At 50.8% G+C, this 20522-nt stretch overlaps 1 protein-coding gene across 5 annotated transcripts in view; it reads left to right on the top strand.

The window, feature by feature from the left end:
* Positions 1-20522, top strand: part of EPB41L1 (erythrocyte membrane protein band 4.1 like 1) — a 125337-nt gene that overhangs the window by 33609 nt on the left and 71206 nt on the right. For all 5 annotated transcript variants that reach the window (XM_057701609.1, XM_057701612.1, XM_057701608.1 and 2 more), the window contains exon 3: positions 16351-16472. In XM_057701609.1, coding sequence (XP_057557592.1) covers positions 16406-16472 — 67 coding nt within the window. In that variant the 5' untranslated portion in view covers positions 16351-16405. The remainder of the gene's footprint in view (positions 1-16350; positions 16473-20522) is intronic.

The following is a 20522-nucleotide window of genomic DNA, read 5'->3' as shown; positions in this document are numbered from 1 at the left end:
AAGGTGTCTCTCTGGCCTATTCCCTAGGGGTGATTCAGGGTATGTTCTGGCCCTAGGAATCTCCCTGGCTGGCCCTTGAGGAGAAGATTTCATCAAGGATATATTAATTAAAAAAATTTTTTTAGTTTTATTTTTCTGGCCACGCCACATGGCTTGTGGGATCTTAGTCCCCCAACCAGGGGCTGAACCTGAGCCCTCAGCAGTGAAAGTGCAGAGCCCTAACCACTGGACCGTCAGGGAATTCCCTACATTAATTTTCTATTGCCGTTATAACAAGTTGCCAGAGGCTTAGTAGCTTAAAACAACCTGAATTTATTAGCGTATAGTTCTGGAGGTCAGAAGTCTGAAAGTGGGCCATATGGAGCTAAAATCAAGGTGTTGACGGGGTTGTGTTCCTTGTAGAGGGTGCAGGAGTGAATCTGTACCTTGCCCTTTCCAGCTTCTAGAGGCCACCCACACTCCTTGGGTTGTGGCCCCCTTCTAGCAATGGCATCACGCCAGCCTCTGCTTCTGTTGTCACACCTCCTTCTCTGACACTCGCTCCATGGCTTCCCTCTTTTACTTATAAGGACCCTGTGGTTACACTGGACCCACTCGGATAATCCAAGATAACCTACCCATCCCAAAATGATTCCCCTAATCACGTGTATAAAGTCCCTTCTGCTATGCGAGGTAATATATTCACAGATTGTAGGGATTAGAATGCGGTCATCCCTGGGGGGGCCATTATTCGGCCTACCACAGTGGTCGATACTGGGGGTCTCTCTGGATGAGTGGACCCCCAGGTACTGCTCGAATTGTACCACCAACCTCCAGAGTGGAGGAAGGGTCAGGGGAACCCAGATCTAACTATGGTGTCGGTGGGGAGGGGCATTAGAGACTGTGTCACCAGATTCTCTGCGGTGGAGGGCCCCGAGGGGAGGCAGCGTACCCTGTTGTCGTGTGACAAAGGTGTTCCACAAGGCCAGCATCAGAGAATGTAGCCCCTGGCCTTCCCTGATAGGTGTGGGCCTGCTGTGAGGAACTGCCACAGGAAGCCAAGCAGCCCTGCGCTCCACTGCCGTCACTGCCATGTGTATATGTGTTTGTGTGTGTGTTCACTCATCTGCGTCTCTGCAGCAGTACTCTTGGGAGGGGCCAAGGAACAACTCTTTTAAAAGGCCCTTTCTGTTCTTGTTCTAAGCAAAATAATTACACAAGTGACTAATTTTATCCCTAATCCCGTAATTACTTTATTATGTCGCTGGTGAGAGGACTCCGAGCTGTGCCTATAGTGCCACGTTGGCTGCCGGCCCAGCTGGCCTGGCCTGCCAGCACGGAGCCCCGCCCTGCTTCTGCCCTGGGCCTACCATGAGGCCAGGGTTGCTGCTATAGTTTCATTCTGGCTGAAGCCAGCTGTACTTTGGTATTTGGGGTCTGAAAGACCATCCTCCCTTTCCCCCAAATCCACCCACAAACACGGCTGCCTGGAGAGTAAGAGCTCATGCTTAAAGAATTAAGTCTGTAGGAGTCAGGAGATCTGGGCTGTAGTTCAGCTCTTTCGTTAACTTGCTCCATGACCTTGAGCTAGTCATTTCCCTCTGGATCTCGATTTATCTGTAAAATGGGGCCCTTGCCAGCTTTAACATTCCATGACCCCATGAGGGGAGCTGGGAGACAAGAGCTTTGAGATGGAGGTGTCTTCTCGCTGCCTGTTGGCAACATGCTCCAGTCATAGCGTTAGAGATAATAGTACTAACAATAGATATCATTCATTGAGCAAGCATTGCACCAGGTTCTTAATGTTTTTCTCATTCTGTACTCAAATGACTGTGTGAGGCAGGCTTTACAGAAGAGGAAACGGAAGCAATGATTGGTAAAGGGACTCGCCCACCAGCAAGTGGCAGAACTAAGACTGTAAGCTCCACTCCTAGCTGCCACCTTCCACTGTCTTCTGATATATAAACGAATGGAGGGCCACTCAGCTGGGAAGTGGCGGAGTGGGGGTTTGAACCCAGGTCTGTCTGTCCCTAAAGTTCTTGCCTTTCCCGTAAAGCCAGCATCCCAAGATTAGTCTTATGGGGGTGACTAAACCTTTAGAAATTTGAATACGTAAGCTTAAAGGTGACACAACAAAAAAAATAAGCAAGGCAAAACAGGGAACTGCAGTAGAGCAGGGAGGCAGGTGGCTCAGGGCTGTGTTACAGCCGTGCTGCTGGCTCACATTGTGACCTTAAGCAGGTCCCCACTTATCTCCAGGCCTCAGCGTTCCCAACTGTATGACGAGGGGAGGAATGTGATGGCCTCCAAAGGCCTTCCTGGTGTTGAGGCTGTGTGATTGTAGGTCACCTGGTTCTGGAAGGTGCCGTGGGTGGGGGTCAGCCCATGGTGGAGGCCAGTGGGTAGGTGAGTTGGCAGCCCTGGTTGTTTCTATTATGTCCAGTCCCATAAGAACGGAGGCTGCTCAGATTACATCCCGCTGAGTGTCTGCGGAATCCCTTAGGCAGGCCATGGAGTCGAGAACGCAGTGGAGGAGATCATTTCCGGGATGTTTCTGCTGCTCATGCAAGGTTCCTGCCCAGCCTGGGCTCTTAGCTCTTTCCGGGGTCTGCGTCTGGCCTCTGCCTTGCTCCAAAGACTGCAGCCAGGGACAAGCAACGGCTGCAAGTCTGTATCTGGGGTCTGTGTGTGTGGGGTGGGGGGGAGCCTAGAGGCCTAAGCATAATCAGTAATAAAAGCTACTTTGTGTTTCTCAGAATTACTGCGTGCCAAGCACTTTTCTTGCATTATGACGTTTGATTCTCTTAAAACTATATGACATAAGTGCTATGGTCATTCCCACTAAACAGCTGAGGAAACGGACACTCAGAAAGTTAAGTAATTTTTCTCCATATCACACAGCTAGAGAGGGATAGAGTGGCATTTGGCATTCTGACTCCAGAACTCATGGTCTTGGCCCTTATGTCCTGGTATCCCATGGGCTGCAGGAATAAGCATGAGGTGAGGAGCCAGCTGGTTTTTAAATCCCTACTCTCTGTTTACCATCTATGTTTCCTTGGGTAAGTTACTTTTATCTGAATTTGCATTTCTTTCTCCATAAAATGGGTACATGTACACCTGCCTGCTAAGATTAAAGGTTACTGAGATGCTGCTGTAGGACAATGTCCAGCAAGTGGTAGGTGGTCCATACAGGCCTTTTACCGTTTGCCCCCCTCTGTCCTTCCCACCTCCCTCTACAGACCAGAGGCTTCTGCCACCCTGGGGTGCTCCCCACATGTAATGCATATCTCAGGGCCTTTGCACATGCTGCTCTGCTGCCTGGAGGTTGCCATCTCTACCTGTTATTCCTTCCTTCACTTCCTCTGGGCTTTGCTCCTTCCCTGTTTCTCTGAGGATTCTGGGCAGTGGTAGAGGTACGAGGCCAGATTCTTCCACAGGCTTGTGCTTCAGAGATGATCAAAATAGCCCCTTGGTGGAGACAGAATTGAGGGTAGAGAGCAGGCCCTGAGCATCCTGGAAATGCAGATCCCTGCTGAATATTCCTCCATCTATGCTCGATGGCTTTGCAAGGGTGTGCACGCAAAGTGTGTGTCTCCTCTTTGGGTCACCCCATTTCTGTGTAACGATGCTCTCACTTTTTCAGTTCTTTCTATTTCTCTAGTTTGGTCTCAGTCTTTTACTCTCTTGGTTTTCAGTCTGGCACTTTTTGTTAAACATTTTTTATTGTGGTAAAATGCTCATAACATATAATTTACCATCTTAACCGTTTTTAAGAGTCGAGTTCAGCAGTGCTGGGTACATTCACGTTGTTTTGCAGCCGTCATCACATCTCTCTCCAGAACTTTTGTCCTGCAAAACTGAAACTCTATACCCATTAAACAATAACTCTCTATTCTTCTCTCCTCCCTGGTAACCACTGTTCTACTTTTTGTCTCTCTGATTTTGACTACTGTAGATACACCATATAAGTAGAATCATACAGTATTTGTCCTTCGTGATTGGCTCATTTCCCTTGGCATAATGTCCTCAAGGTTCATCCATGTTGTAGCCTGTGTCAGAATTTCTTTCTTTTTTAAGGTCGAAATTCCATTGTATGTATACACTGCATTTTATTTACCCATTCATCTGTTGTTGGACACGTGTTGCTTCCACCTCTTGGCTATTGTGAATAATACGATGAACGTGGATGTACAAACATCTCTTTGAGGCCTCGCTTTCAATTCTTTGGGGTAAATACCCGGAAGTGGAATTGCTGGATCATGCAATTAGCACTTATTTTCAAAGCCACTGTTTATTGTGTGCTTCCTATGTGCCAGAAACTGGGTTAAGCACTTGACATGTCTTGCCTCATTGAATGCCTACATTCACTCTGTATTGTAGGGAGAATTATCCACTTTGCAGCTGAGAAAATAAAGGCTCGGAGAGGTAAAGTTGTTTGCTCGGTCTCCCAGCTAGGAAGCACTGCAGCAGGGCTTAGAGTTCTGACCTGCTGCCAGTCCTTGACCATCGTCCTGTACTGCCTCCCTGTGGCCTCTTGTTCTCCACTTGTCTGTCACACTTTCTGCCTCTGCTATGTAGTTTTCCTCTCCTTCACGCTCACATTGTCGTTCTGCTTTGTGTGTGTTCACACTCTCTGGAGACTGTGTTCGCCCTCTCTGGAAACAGAGCCACTTGAGTAAAGGCCCTCTGATTGCTAGGAAGTTTTTGTGACTTGGAAACCTACAGAGAGAGAGGCCTGTAATTTGCTTCCTAATCATCGTTCTCTGGATTTACAGCTGCCTCTCTCCCAGTGGCCGATGGGATCTCCTTCTGCATCTTGTGGCTTGTGGATCCACAGAGAGCCTGCCCAGTAGGGTCAGTTTCCCAGGGGCAGGGGTGCTGTATGCCCCAAAGGGGCAGTGTGGGAAGGGAGAGGGCCCAGCCAGTCAGACTGGGATTCTCTTGGCTCACCGGTTTCCTAGCAACAACACAGAGGCAGAAAATTTTACAGAAGGATGGAGAAGGAGAGCCTAAGATGTGGCTTCCAGTACGCTTGACTTTTCCTGACCTTCAAAACAATCAGAGCAAAATATCCCTAAGTTTGGGTGATTTTACTGATTATCGAGTCCAGCCAGACTGAAAATTTACATATTCATCAGCCATCTTTCTAGAGTCCTTTTAAAACTTTTTTGTTATGGAAAATTTCAAACACGCAGAAGGGTCCTACAGAGAATAGTATAGTGAACTTCCATGAACCCATTGCTCAGCTTTGACAATTTTCAATAAACAGTCACCGCCCATCTCTCCAACAGTGTGGAATTGAAACAGTTTATTATTCACATTCCCAGCTCAGTGCATCACGCGTAGTAGTTATTCAGTAAATAAATGCGTGCTGGATGATTTTAAATCCTTTCCCCTCTCTGGGTCTCAGTTTCCCTATCTGTATGGTAAGAGGGAGGGGCCAGATAATTTCTAAGAGATGCGATGTGGTGCGGTGGTCAAAGCATACACTTTGGTGTCAGACACACGTGTTCAAATCTTTTTCATTCCTTAGATGAGAGTCTTTAGGCAAATTACATCTCAGGTTCCTCATCTGCAAACTAGGAGTACTAGCTCCTGCTTCCCAGGGGTGGTTTTGAGCACTGAATAAAGTAGCTGTTTTGTGGCTAGTACTTATGACTGCTATTTTTAATGTTAACAGTGTGATGGGAAGATTCCATGTGTTTCAAAAATGCAAAAGTAAATTGGAATTGACTAGAATTCAAACCCTAGGATTCAGCTTCTTTTTTTGTCCCAGTCAGCAGATAGTCAGGGGCTCAAGGCAAGGACAGTGCAGCCAGAGCCAGTGCCCCAGATGTGGAGCTGGGAGCAGGCCCAGAGTGGAGGTCATGCGGGTGGATGCCATCTCCACTTCTCCCTCCGCTACCACACACGGGTGCCACAACCCCTGTGAGAGGAGCCTGCTGGCTGCCCCCTCACTCAGTGAGCCAGGCCCGAGCTGGAGAGCCTAGAGGTGGAGAGAGAGGCACCACAGGATGTCTCGTCGCTAGGATACCCAAGGAGGTGACATGGATCCTGTTGCCAGAGCTGGGAGGGAATGATGGGCTGGTGTGGAGATGCAGGGCAGTGGCCCCAGATAGGCTTTTCTGGGGTTCTGGGCAGGGGGTGGTGGTATAGCAACAGTGAGCTCAGCTGGGAGGAGGGGCTCTGTAGAATTCAGCTCCTTAGAAGTAGGCTCGGGATAACCTGTTTGGTTCTTCCATTTAACTCCTCCTATGCCGAACTCTGGCCTGCATTTGAATCCTGGTTCACTCTGTGACCTTTGGCAGATGTTGTCCTGCTATACTTGTCAGGCCTCAGTTTCCTCATCTGTACAATGGGTATAATAATGCCTGCCTCACAAACCATTGGGAGGGTTCAGTGAAATGTGTAGAATAAAGTGCTCTATAAAAAAGAAGATGAAGTGTCAATGTGATGATTCACTACCACTCTTATTATAATAATTATTATTTCTCTTACTGTTAAATGAGACACACTGTCTGGGATTGGACTCTGTCTGGGTGGGATTCATGAACAGGGGACCCTAGAGGAAGGGACTTCCGCTGTGGAGGCCTGTGTCAGGGGACTCTGGGGAATGGCTGAATGGGGCCCCCAATTAGTGAAATCCCAAGGGGCAACTGAGGAAGGCAGTGAAGTTCAAAGCCAGAGGGAGACTTGATAAGAGTGGTGGCTGAAGGGGTGGAGGCTCTACTGAGATTCCAGGAAGGGCTTTGATGGTTCAGGACAGAAGCTGTGAGTGAGGTGAGGGTAATGGACCTTTCTCATTGCTTCTCACATATAAGTAATATATGTTCACACACATACACACAGCAGAAAAAAAGCAACAAAATAAAACCAAACCCAAACAAGCACAAAAGAAATTCTTCTATCATAAAACAATCTCTGGGAACATTATTTTTTAAATATTTCCTTCCAGTTTTCTTTTTTCTGTGCATGCACACACATATTTTATAGAAATTGAGTCACATATACTTTTAAAAAACTTGTATTATGTTATGAACTTTATTACACAGAATCATATAGATCCATGACATTATATTTTAACAGCTGCCTGGTATTTCAGGATGTGTATTAGCACTATTTATATAAAATACCCACTATTTTTGGATGTTTATAATAGTTCCAGGGACTTCCCTGGTGGTCCAGTGGGTAAGACTCCCAATGCAGGGGGCCCGGGTTCGATCCCTGGTCAGGGAACTAGATCCCACCTGCCTGCCGCGACTTAAAAATCCCACATGCCGAAACAAAGACCTGGTGGCGTCAAAACAAACAAATAATTCCAATTTTCCACTTTACTCTGGTATACAAGAGCCCTGTATATAACAGACAAATGTTCTTATAGCTCCATCTTGAGTATATCCATTGGTCCATAGATAAATTCACAGAAGAGGAATTTCTGGGTTAAAAGGTGTGCACACTTTTAAGGATTATCATGCACTTTTCCAAAGTACCCTCCAGAGGGAAATTCCCTGGCAATCCAGTGGTTAGGACTTTGGGCTGTCACTGCCAGGGGCCCAGGTCCAATTCCTGCTTGAGGAACTAAAATCCCATAAGCTTCGTGGTTCAGCCAAAAAAACCCTAAAAAACAAAAATAAAAATCAAACAAACAGGACTTCCCTGGTGGCGCAGTGGTTAAGAATCCGCCTGCCAATGCAGGTGACATGGGTTCGATCCCTGGTCCCAGGAAGATCCCACATGCTGCAGAGCAACTAAGCCTGTGTGCCACAACTACTGAGCCTGCTCTCTAGAGCCCACAAGCCACAACTATTGAGCCCATGTGCCACACCTACTGAAGCCCACGTGCCTAGAGCCCATGCTCTGCCACAAGAGAAGCCTCCACAATGAGAAGCCTGCGCACGGCAATGAAGAGTAGCCCCCACTCGCTGCAACTAGAGAAAACCCGTGTGCAGCAACGAAGACCCAATGCAGCCAATAAATAAATAAGTAAATAAATATTTAAAAACAAACAAACAAACAAAAAAACCCCAAAGTGCCCTCCAGAAGGGTGAAACCAGTTGATGGCTATATTGACACTGTCCAAGTCTGCCTGGATAACTGGGTGCCTATTACCTTAATAACTAGATTGCAGTGGTGTGGGGGGTGGGTGGTTTACAGATAGGCTGGGGAGGGAAAGACACATCAACAGAAACTCCAAAAGGACTTGTGCAGAGAAAGACCCCTGGTGGCCTGGTGACGCAGGCTGGGCTGGGCTGGGCTGGGCAAGGCTGTTGGTCTGGGTCAGCTGCATTGGCTCAGGCTGGGTGTCTTACCCCTGGTGTGATCCAGGGCTCATGCTGGTGTGATCAGCATGGTCACCAATCCAAGGCATTCATTCCAGAAGCCAGTGCAGCCTCTCTGGCCGTGCTGACAGACGTGGACATTCTCATGGTGGGTAGTGATTCATCGGAGCTGGTGGTGGCAGCAGGAGCTCTGACAGAGTGGAACTGCTCTCACCCGTCCTGTCACTTGGCCTCTAAAAATAACTCTCCCCCGTTCCAAGTGACTGCACCACCAAGTGTCTGGAGGTGTGGTCCCTTGGCTGTGGCTGTGTGAGGGAAGGCATGCATGTGGCTCTGTGTGTGTGTGAGTGTGTGTGTGTGTGTGTTGGGGGTGGGGGGGTGGCATCTGGGAGCCTCTTTAGTGGTTGGCATCTGAGCCAGGGATTTGGGGTAGGGGAACAAGAGGCAGGCCAGGCTCCTCCTCTTCTACCTTCTCTTGGCTGGGGACAATCTGTCTACTCTTTGGGAAGTGCCAGAGACAGCTGGTGGGGCAGGGGTGTCTTTCAGGACTATGTGCTCACTCTCTGCTGTGTCGGAGGGGTGGGGGAGCAGGAAGGGGGTGGGAGAGACTGCCAAGGCCATATGACAAACAAAGGTTGTGGGGTAGGCTCTTGGAGGGATGCATAGCATTTAACTGACCAGCAGTTGAATCTTATGAAAGCCCATTTCACATCTCATCTTTTTGGTGAAATTTTTTTAACATAAAGTTCCTTTAAATTAGTTACAAATACAGCTGACTTCTTATTGTGATGACTAGAGACCATCTGGCCAAGGTTTCTTAACCAAGTGTCCATGGACCCAAGAGGTGAGTTATGTATGGGTTTCATGAGGTATCTTGATGCCTGAATTCATAATAAGGTTGTGTGTGTGTGTGTGTGTGTGTCTGGATGTGTGCCTATGTGCACTTTTCTAGAAAGAAGCTCTGCAGTTTTTTATTGCATTCTTGAAGGAAACCATGACCCATAAAAGGTTAAGAACCGCATGAGTTCAACCCCTTCACATTAGACATGAGGAAATTGAATCCAAAGAGGAAAATGACTGCCCGAGCTCTCACAGCCAAGATCAGAATCCAGGTTTCTTTCTTCCTTTTTTTTTTTAAATAAGATTTTAATTAATTTATTTATATATTTATTGGCTGCATTGCATCTTCATTGCTGCATGCAGACTTTCTCTAGTTTCAGTGAGTGGGGGCTACTCTTCATTGCAGCGCGCAGGCTTCTCATTGCGGTGGCTTCTCTTGTTGCGGAGCATGGGCTCTAGGCAAGTGGTCTTCGGCTCTAGGCACAGCCTTCAGTAGTTGCGATGCTAGGGCTTAGTTGTTCCACAGCATGTGGGATCTTCCCGGACCAGGGATCGAATCCGTGTCCCGTGCTTTGGCAGGTGGATTCTTAACCACTGGGCCACCAAGGAAGCCGAAGAATCCAGGTTTCTTGACACTGTCCTTCCCTGGCTGGGTCCCCAAGTTAGGATTAAGCTATGTGCAGTAGACAGGACTCAAGGTACCATTTCCTGTGCCCTTTTGGCTGGCATGGATCCAAATGAACAGGCTTGAGGCATTTGATGGCAGTGGGCAGCTGGGTGCTCTCCTCCAGACATTCCTGTTCTCAAGTGGTCTCGTAGGCGAAGACTCCTGGGGCATATCCCGACTTGCTTCCTTACAGGACATTTTAGCTCAAGACATTAAATCTGCATCTTGTGCCTTGATTCTCTCCTGGCAGAAATGCCCCCTTGACACGGGAAGTGTCCCTGCCTTCCGGGAGAAGAACTGGCACTCTGGGCTGGGAGAAAAGTGAATGGTGGGATGGGGAGTGGGCCCAGGAATATTATATGATGGACAAACAGGTAAGAGACAGATGCTGGTCCATTGTCTGTGGGAGGAATTCAACTTTGTACCATAGGAGTTTAGAAGTGGTCTGTGAGGATTAAAAATAATTAACATTCATTGAACACTTACTATAGGCAGAGCATTCTTCTAAGAAAAGAACATGTATTAGCTCCTTTGGAATTAAGCACAGCTAGTAAACAGCTGAGCCAAGACATGTGCAACATGGAGCCAGGTATTCTGACTCCAGGGTGTAGAGGTATAGAGTCTGGAACCAGAGTAGACTCCTAGCCTCTATGCTGGGAGCATACATCAGCATCAGGAGAGGGCTGATAAAAGCCCAGGTTGCTGCTCTGAACCCCCAGTTTCTGACTCAGTAGATCTGGGGTGGGGCCCGACGATTTGCACACCAAAAATTTCCCGGGCGATGCTGCTGTTCCAAGGACCACACTTTGAGAACCATGGCTCTCTGCTTTCCTGTGTACTGATGGGAAGAGATGAACACAGGGAATAGACGTGGTTTGATCTCACCGGGATTATTGCAGTGCCTGCCCTCGGTCCAGGCTTCTTTTACCTCTGGGTATCCACCCTTTACCAGGGACAAATTTATCTTCCTAAAGCCCAGCTCTGATCATGTCACACCTCTGTTTAGTCTTCTGGGTTCTCTGCTGTGTGTACCAGCGCTGTCCAATAGAACTGTCTTCGGTGCTGGAGATATTCTACACCTTCACTGTCCAATATGGTAACCACCAACCACACATGGCTATGAATTTTACACTTTTTCCCATTTTAGTTAATTTAAATTTAAATAGTCACATGTGGCGGTTCTAGTTGCCAGACAATCCAGGAAACCCCTTGATATGCCATTTGAGGCTCCCATTGGCACTGTGTGCCTTTCCAGCCCAGCCTCAACCCTTAGCATCCTTGGTTCCAGGTCATTCAGCGCCAGTTTCCTGGGAATTCCCTGGCAGTCCAGTGGTTAGGACTCAGTGCTTTCACCGCTGGGGCTTGAGTTCAATCCCTGGTTAGGGAACTAAGATCCCTCAAGCTGCGAGGTACAGCCAAAAAACAAGAAACAAACAAACAAACAAAAAAAGCAAAAAAAAAAAAAAACCAAGAAAGAAAGAAAAAGAAAAAAGGCCAGTTTCCTCAGTCTACCCTGTACTTTTCAACCCTCTGCCTCATTTTATGCTATCTTCTCCATCTAGACTGTCCTTCTGCCCTGCCTTTAATGCTAACTCTGCCTTGAAACTTTCTTTGACACCTACTCCTCTCTCATCTCTTTCTCCTCTGAACTCCCAAAACATTTTTTCCCTTTCTGACATCCTTTAGTATTTTAATCTTCTATTGCAGTTTGCTAATACTGGTGTTTCCTCTTTCCCTAAACTTTCAGCTTCCTGAGGCTGTGACTGTGTTTTCTAGCGAGTCTGCGCCCCCAGCACAGTTCCCTCCAGGCACACGGAGGCGCTCAATAAATCCTGCAAACATTTGCCCTAGTGCCGTGGGGAAACAGAGATGGATAACGTTCCCTTCCTGTCTTCAAGCTGCTATAGGCTCTCACGAGAGTCTGACTTGTGCCCAGAGAACCACTGAAGCCAGTGGTTATTTTGGGCAGGAAGATAAAAGCCACAGAGGACCCAGTTGGCCAGGAGAGTCCGGCAAGAGCCGCCCAAGCAGAAGGCAGTGTTTACACACACAGACGGCTTCTCTGCCCAGCCTGGCCTGGTGCGAGGAGACGGGAACATGCAGATGTGGCTGCCTGGCCAGCTCATGAAGTTGGGGATTAACAGTGATGCAGCGGCTGGTCTGGCCCTCTGGGGCAGATGGGTGGAGGAGGTGAGGGTGGCAAAAGCTGCAGAGCAGTGCCAGCTTCTGGAAGTCGAGTATTGGCTAGGTGGCACCTGGGCTGGGAATGTATGTGCAAGAAAATGTTTGTGGTCCGAGCAGTGGAGAGACAGCAGGTGAAATTTTGGTGGGTCTGGCTTGGGGGGGTGGGGATATGAGTTCTTCAGAACAATCCCTGTTGAAATGGAGAGATGGTTGAAAGAAAAACAAACAAACAAACCCAGCTTTCTAGCTTCAGACTCTAATACTAAGAGTATTTCACATCCCAAAAATCTCTAGCGTGGATTCATCTCTGGGACAAAAACATTAAAAAAACTTTATTGACATTATAATATAAATGCAGAAAAGGACACAGATCATACGTTTACACATATTTATGTAATTACCCCCCAGACAAGAAGTAAAATATAGCCAGTATCTCTACAGTAAATTTGTGTTAAATGAAATGTATGCAGTATTAATGGTGGACAAACGGGCTCTGGAGTCAGGCACGCCTGGGATGGAATCCTGGCCCCCTACCTACTAACAGTGTGACCTTGGACTAGTGGCTTATCTGCTCTGAGCTTCAGTTTCCTCCCCTGTAAAGTCAAGGTGGACTATATCATCTCTGTCTTACAGAGAAGTAAGAAATTAAAACCTGAAAATGTACGCATGTTGTTAGGTACAGTGCCAGCACGTAGTGGGGTCTCAAACGCTCTCCGCAATGATGATGTTGATTGATCGTCTCTCTGCAGCATCTGCTGGCACAGGGGACCACAGACACACACACGCCTTTCTCCTGTTGCCTCTCACTGCTCCCAGCCTCAGTGTGATACTCTCCAAGGTCTCTTCTGACCGCAAGGAATCTGTGATGCTGCGATGATGCAAACCTCAGCTGACACTTCAGGCACCTGATGGGAAGCTGGGTGGATGTCTGAATCCAGTGGGAACGTGGCAAAATCTTTTATGTTCAGGCCCCAGGAGTAGGGCTTCCAGACATCCTACGGGAGGACTGATTTCCCAGGGGCAGCAGGAGCGTGGAGATCCATTAAGGAATGTAGCCGAGGTGGAGTCTGGGTCCGCAGAACTCAGCGACGGCAGGGTCCTGGCATCCTGGGTGAACTCCTGACTCCGGCTTGCTCCCTGGCCTCTGGCTCTGGGAGTGCAGATGTGTCCCAGGGGACACACACCATGCACATATTTTGAGCTGAGCACTGAGGGGGGGCCCAGCTCAATTCACACATCCCAGGGCTGGAGGGCGGAGTGCAGGAGGGAGGGGAGAGGCTAAGAGGTTTCTTCTAGCTGGGAGGGGTTGTTGTAAAGAGGAGGGGATCAGGAAGGACTTCCTGGAGGATGGCTGAAAGAATGACTGTGGGAAAGCGAAAGAGGGTCTCCCAGGGAGAGAAAAGAACACGTGCACAAGCACAGAGGTTGGCTCACTCGTCCGGCTGTGCCCCGCGGGCCCAGAACCATTCAGTTTGACAGAACTCCCCCCACGGATCCTGAGGATGAGGCTGAAGAGGTAGGTGAGACCAGGCTGTGAAAGGTCTGCAGAGTCAGGCCGAGGGGGTGGAGTTGCTTCATCAGAGAGTGCGTGGCCACTGAAGGTTCTTCCTGGGACGGAGCAGAGCGGGACCAGCTCCTCAAGACATGCACAGTCATCCTGACCCACATTGTTTTTTGGCCAAAGATAGTGGCCGAGCATCCAAGCCGCTAGAGTGGGCTGTGAGAGCCTCTGGGATGCGCAGACCTGTGCAGGGGGCTGGCTGTGGGGGCGGGGCAAGGAGAGGGGGAGGGGAGGAGCAAGGGAAAGGAAGGGACAGGCATAGTTCCCGCCTTTGACAAACTGCAGTCTGAGTGGAGGGGTCAGAGAACCTCATCACAACTGAACCCCAAATTCAGAGGTAGAGACAAGAGATGTGTGGTCCAGCAGGCTAGAGGAGGGGCAGGCTGGATGGCAGAGGCAGGGAGGGTGAACTTCCAGGAGGAGAGGTGACCTTTGGAGACTTTGGAGGGACTGAGGGTACCGCAGGGGCCTGCCTAGCCCTTCCGTGGGTATTCTTTCATGTCTTAGGAGTTTGAAGAGGTGGTACTGATATTACCCTCATTATACAGAGGTGCGAACTGAGGCTCAGAGAGGTTTAGGCCCTGCCCAAGGTCACACAGCTCCTGTACTATTAATGCATGTCCCCTGTCCCTGCCCCTGGCCCACCCCCTCCCCGGAGGTAAGCATCGCCCCCAGGCTCTTCCCCAGCACCACACTAAGGATGGAAAAGTGCTTTGCACTATGTGGCCCTCTGTGCGGCTTCATCCTGTTCCACGCCAGAATAGGACCTAATGCAGGAGTGTGCGGTTCCCACGGTCTGGGCTGGAAGCTTCGAGGGGACAGCGAGGTCCCGAGGGCTGTAGTGCTTCGGGAGGCTTCTTGGAGGAGACTGAAGGAGATGAGGTGGGGCAGCTGGAGAGGGGAGGTGCCTGCCAGGTGGGCATTGCTGCCCACCCCCCGGTCTGCTCCCCACACCCGGACATAGCTGCCCTGCAGTGCCTTCCAGCAAGCACCAAGGATCAGTGAGAACTGCCTTGTCAGGCAGAACTTCCCAGGCCTGTAGATCACGCTGCTCTGGAAAGTTTGGCTCTGGTAACTTCCTCCACAAGCTGGCTTAGCTCTCAGCTGCCTGGGGCTGCAGCTCAGCCCACTCAGGCCCTGCCAGAGGAGCCAGAGGCCCTGCAGCAAATTTGCCCTGGCATACCTTCCTCCCCATGACCTTGCCTTTAATTCAGTTCAGTTTAGGTGTCTCCTCCTGCAGGAACCCTTTTCTGAGCCCCATGGGCTGGACTAGGACCTCAGAGAATCTAAATTTGTGCTGACCAGAAGAAATATGTGAGCCACGCACGCGAGCCACATATGTGATTTTAAATTTTCCAGTAGCCACATGGAAAAAAAATAAAGCTAAAAGAAACAGGTAAAATTATTCTAATGATATATATCTTTTTCATGTTTTGTTTGTTTTTAATTTTTTATTTCTTTTAAATTTATTTATTGGCTGCGTTGGGTCTTTGTTGCTGTGCCCTGGCTTTCTCTAGCTGCGGCAAGTGGGGGAGCTATTCTTCATTGAGGTGCACGGGCTTCTCATTGCAGTGGCTTCTCTTGTTGTGGAACATGGGCTCTAGGCATGTGGGCTTCAGTAGTTGAGGCACATGGGCTCAGTAGTTGTGACTCTAGGGCTCTAGAGCGCAGGCTCAGTAGTTGTGGTGCACAGGCTTAGTTGCTCCACGGCATGTTGGATCTTCCCAGACCAGGGCTTGAACCCGTGTCCCCTGCATTGGCAAGCAGATTCTTAATCACTGCACCACCAGGGAAATCCTATATATATTTTAAAAGAGGGACTTTTAATTTGATTTTTAATTAATTAATTTATTTAGGCTGTGCTGGGTCTTTATTGCTGCGTGCGGGCTTTCTCTAGTTGTGGCGAGTGAGGGTTACTCTTCATTGCAGTGTGCTGCCTTCTCAGTGTTTCAGATCACAAACTCTAGGCATGAGGGCTCCGTAGTTGTGACTCGTGGGCTTAGTTGCTCTGCAGCATGTGGGATCTTCCCAGCCCAGGGCTTGAACCTGTGTCCCCTGCATTGGCAGGCGGATTCTTAACCAATGCGCCACGAGGGAAGTCCCTCAAATGATATATTTTATTTAACCTAATACATCCAAAATATTATACTTGCAATGCAAAGGTTATTAAGGAGATACAGTACATTTCTTTCATTAAATCTTCAAAATCTAGGGACTTCCCTGGTGGTCCAGTGGTTAGGTCTCTGCGCTTCCACTGCAGGGGGTGTGGGTTCAATCCCTGGTCAGGGAACTAGGATCCCACACGCTACGCAGTGCAGCCTAAAAAAAAAAAAGAAGAAATAAAAGAAAAAGAAAAAAAATTTATAAATAAATCTTCAAAAGCTAGTGTGAACTTTATACTTACAGTGCATCTCAACGTCCACGAGCCACATTTCAAGTACTCAGATGCCATGTGTGAGCAGTGGCTATCTAACGGGTCAGCAGAGCCCTACAGGCAGGGACAAAAGCATACGGGCTGGAGCTCAGCACTTGGCATCAGACAGATCTGGCAGTCACATCCTGGCCCTGCCGTTTATTAGCTGGGTGAACTTTGGGAAGTCATTAACCCCAAGCCTTAGTGACTCCAGCTATGCAAGGAGTTAATAGTTTCGATGCCTGAGAATTGTTGTAAGGATTAAACAAATGTGTGACTGGTGCCAGGCACAGAGCGAATACTGAGAAAGTGGTGGTGATTCACTTTACAGTACCCTCTGATGTGCGGGTTTGTGTGCCATTGTCTGGCATTGCACTTAACCTGAATTCAAGGACAGAGGCTACCCAATTCCTCTTGTCTTCCCCAGGCTCAGCGTGCAGATCACCGCTCGCTGAATGAAAGAGTAAATCCTTGTACCAGGAATGCTCGCCACCCCACCCTGCCCACCCAGGTGGCTGGGAGTCAGGAGACCATTGACTACCTGGCAAGGTGCTGCTTTGCTCTGGGTCTTGGTTTTCTCATTCGAAAAATAAAAGGGATGGGGTGGGAGGGGCCCTGCCTGAGTATTTTGTTTGGTATCTGCCCCACCAGTAGCCTTGGGGGACTGTAGCGGACACCACGTGTTTTGCCTTCCCAGCCAAGGGAGCGAATCACTTTCATCCTATTCCTGGCTTTCCTGTATCCTAGCACTTTTCCACCATCAAGTACCCTTCAGTAAAAATTTAAGAAGAAAGACTTTCTCCTACCTCCCAGGCAGACCAGAGAGGGGTTGAGGGTTCCTGTCCCTTCTCCTCTGCCAGCATCTGCTAACCTGTCACAACAACTCAGCAACAGAAGTATCGCAAGAAGAATTTCTCCCATTTTGTAGGTGAGAAAACTGAGGCTCAGAGAGGTCAAATCATCTACCCAAGTAACACAGAAAGAAGTGGTAGAGCCAGGGCTGGAAGTGGAATTCAGGAGAGCCCCTCTTTATTGGTGTTGGGGGGGGGACTCCTTTTCCTCCATCTGGGCTCCTAGCATTTCTCCACAGGGGCTTTCATGAGATGTGGTTCTGGGTTGGGTCCTGGTCCTGTGCCTCAGTTTCCCTGCCCTGGGAGTGAAGGTAGCAAAGTAACTGGGATAGTGATTTCAACTGATGTCTATAGGGGTCCATGTGTTCTTCAGAGAGTGCCCCCATCCCACCTCAATCAAACTTCTCTGGAAAAGGTTATTGTGGGGTGAAGCGGAAAGTGTCTGGTCCAGAGAGCCAGTGTTTCTGTCTCATTGTGACTTTGGACAAGTCCCTCTCTGCCCTGGGCCTCAGACTGCCTATTTATAAAATGGGAGTGGTAATAGTATGTCACAAGATGTGAAGATGCATGAAAATACTTTGCAAACTGTAATGTGCTAATAGAAATGTTAGTCAATGATACTAACAGAAAGAGAAATCATGATAACAGTAGAAGGAGTCCAATTTTCTGTGTGGTCCCACTGACCTGAAGGGAATTGAGCCCTTTGGGTATAAATCCAGAATGATGTCTGGGAATGTTCTGCCTTGGTCTTTGGAATGTAGCCTGGATTCTTCTGGGAAAGTGAGAGGCTCCATCTAGCTGAGGAGGGTGGGAAAGTGGCCCTGCCCCAGGGGAGGGGAGCAGAAGGCTTCTGCCTGGGGAAAGAAAGGAAGGGGAGGAGGGTTAGTTGAACTAGGAGGAACAGGAGGGCTCTGCAGGAGCCCAAGGGGTTTGGGAAGGCCAGCAAGCAGAGGAGGCTGAGAGTCCCTTTGGAATAAAAATACTTGAAGGAAGCAGGCAGTCGAAATCTCTTAGCAGATGTGTATATGAAGCATTAAGTTCATCTGGTGTAACTCCTAAGTTTTACTGGTCCTTTCACTCATTCATTTGAATAAATGTGTGGTGAATTAATTCAAGCAGAGCACCCCAGAGTGGCAGAGTGACTTGTCCAAGGCCACACCCCCGAGGGCCTGGGGAGTTCCTGGGAAGAACTGAATTTGGGAGGCTGGGGAATGAAAAATCCAAAGGCAAAGGAGAACATCTGCAGGGAAGTCTGCCCAGCAGGACTCTGGTCCTTCTGGGAATTGGCCCCGTGCTGGTTTGTCCATCTTCCTGTCTGGAGAGAGGGTGGGTCCTCTAGGACTGGGAGGAGCTGGTTTCCTCCTCTCTGTTCTCAGACCACTCCCGAGCGCCTAGTGGGCAGCAGAGAGAGTGAAGGCACCGGAAGCTGTGTCTTGGGATCTGGTGAAGGAGGCTTGATTTGGAGGTGGAGAGAAGGGATACGGTTGCCATCTTGGGTTCTCTGGGGGGAGGGGGGCGGCTAGGGAGGGAACATAGCCTCTTTGTGTGGAGACCCTGGGGTTGGGGTGGAAGGTCACCTTGATGGAGCATCCACCTTGGGAGAGGGAAGTGGAGGGAGGGAGCTGTCTGTCCCAGGAGGGTGGGAGTACAGATGGATACTGGTGAGGTGGACAATGAAGGAAATGCAGGATGCGATGGGGGTGGGGTCCCAGCTTTAGGCCTCTGTGTTTTCCAGTGTGGTGGATTCTGCAGCACCTAGAACAGTGGCTGGCACATAGTAGGTACTCAGGAATGATCTGAAGAATGAAAGAATCGGTGTGTATGCCTGGGATGGTGGCAGTGCTCGTTAGGGAGTAGACGTCATGTGGGCTGCACACGTGTGGACCCATGGGCATAAGTCTTTGGGGATCATGTTGTAGGTTACACAACCATCTTTTCCGGGTCTTCCCCACAGACTGGGACCCCTAGAGCCCGTTACATCCAACCTCTTCTTTCACTGTTGGCAAAGTGAGGCCCAGAGCAGGAGAGCAATGTGCCCAAAGGCACTGGTTGGCACAGAGCTGGACTAGTACCCAGGCTGTCGGAGGTCCTCGCCTGTGGATCTGATAAGGTGGTCTGGATGGCTTCCTGAGACAGCGCTGCTGGAGGGGAGGGGCAGGGCTTCACTTGGTTTTGAGCCAGGACCTCATGGCCTGGCCACCCCCAACCCCACGTTCCTGGAGTCTGGGCGCACACTCGACTCATCCAGAAACATCTGTACACGGGCCCAGCCTCCACGGTTACACTTTTGGTCATTGTCACCGAAGCGCATATGAACAAATGCACGCATACACACACGGGATCCCGGGAGACGTGTGCAATGCAATGCCTCCCCCCCAGTTGGGGAGGAGCGCTGAGTCCCAGGGAAGTTCTGCCCCGCGCTGAGCTGCCGGGGAGGTGAGGGTATCTGGCTGGGCTCGGTGGGCTGAGGCTGAGTCACCCCTTCTGAGTCAGGGATCCTCACCTCTTCTCCCCTCCCCCTCCCTCCCTCGCTGCCTAGCCCCCAAGAGGGGTTGGCCCGAGCCGGGCCGGGGGCCGTCCGAGGCCAGGGTGGGGGCAGCGGAGGCGCCGGGCTTGGTTCCCGCTGCGCTGTCCCGCGGTGGTCCGGGAACTGCCGCTGTGGCAGCGCCCGGGAGGAGGTGCCCTGGGAGCCCGAGCGAGAGGGAGAGGGAGAGAGGGAGAGGGAGACCGGCAGGGAGGAGGCGGAGGCAGGGGCAGGGCCGCCGCGAGGGAGCGGGCAGGCGCGCGGCGGCTGCCCCCGGGCTGGGCGCGGAGGCCGGGCGGGGGCGGGGGCTGGCCGCGCGTCGGGCGCCAGGCCCGGGGCTGTGGGCACGGTGCCCAGCCCCCGGCGCACGCCGAGCCGCCGCCGCCGCCGCCGCTGCTGCAGTCGGCATCCGTCAGCGGGCGGGGGTGTCGCGGAACAGGCTGCTCCGCAGAGCCCGCCCCGCCCCGCGGCCTGCCGGCCCGCAGGAGCCCAGGGGGCGCCCCCCGCCCAGCCTGCCCGAGATGGGGACCCCCAGGCCCAGGTAGGCATGCGCGGGGGGTCAGGTGGCACGCGGGGCTGGGGGCTCGGTACCCGGAGGCCCGGCCTCCAGCCCTGGGGGAGGACGGGGGCAGACCGGCAGGAACTGAGTTTGCAGTCCGGCCCGTGTGGGGGAGGTCCTGGCTGTTCCTCCCTGCCTCCCAGGTCTGCAGCCTCCCCGAGGCCTGGAGAGAGGGGTGGGCAGGCGGGGGGCTGACGCTTGCTGTAGGATGAACGGTTGCTGGGTGCCGGGGTGGCCCACTGCATTCTCTGAGACCACTCCTGCCGCCTCTGTGGAGGCCCAGAGCCCTCTGGATATCTTCCTCCAGGCTTCCGACGCTGCAGGACAGTCTCTTGGCTAGACACTGGGATGCTGGGGAGCTCTCGCCCTCGCCCTCGCCCTAGCCCTCGCCCTCGCCCTCGCCCTCGCCCTCACTCTCTGGTTACATCCCTTTCCCCATTCCGGGCTCACTTCCCATCCAAATCTCTCAAAGCTGGGGAGACAGAACTTAGCCCTAGAACCACCGAGGTTCTGGCCTGGCGTTGTCCTGACCAGAGGCTGCCCCCGACGCGTTAGAGGGAGAGGACTCGTGGGTCCCAGTTGCGTCTGGCATCTTCACTCTTGGAGACATCCAAGGGCCCAAGAGTCCGGGATCTTGGAGGCAGGCATGGTGGGGGGTGGCGGCA

The sequence above is a fragment of the Hippopotamus amphibius genome, chromosome 12 (genome assembly GCF_030028045.1).
Source record: "Hippopotamus amphibius kiboko isolate mHipAmp2 chromosome 12, mHipAmp2.hap2, whole genome shotgun sequence".
In the NCBI taxonomy this organism is placed as follows: domain Eukaryota; kingdom Metazoa; phylum Chordata; class Mammalia; order Artiodactyla; family Hippopotamidae; genus Hippopotamus; species Hippopotamus amphibius.
Note: the sequence above shows the minus strand (reverse complement) of the source record. Positions and strands in the feature narration are given on the sequence as shown.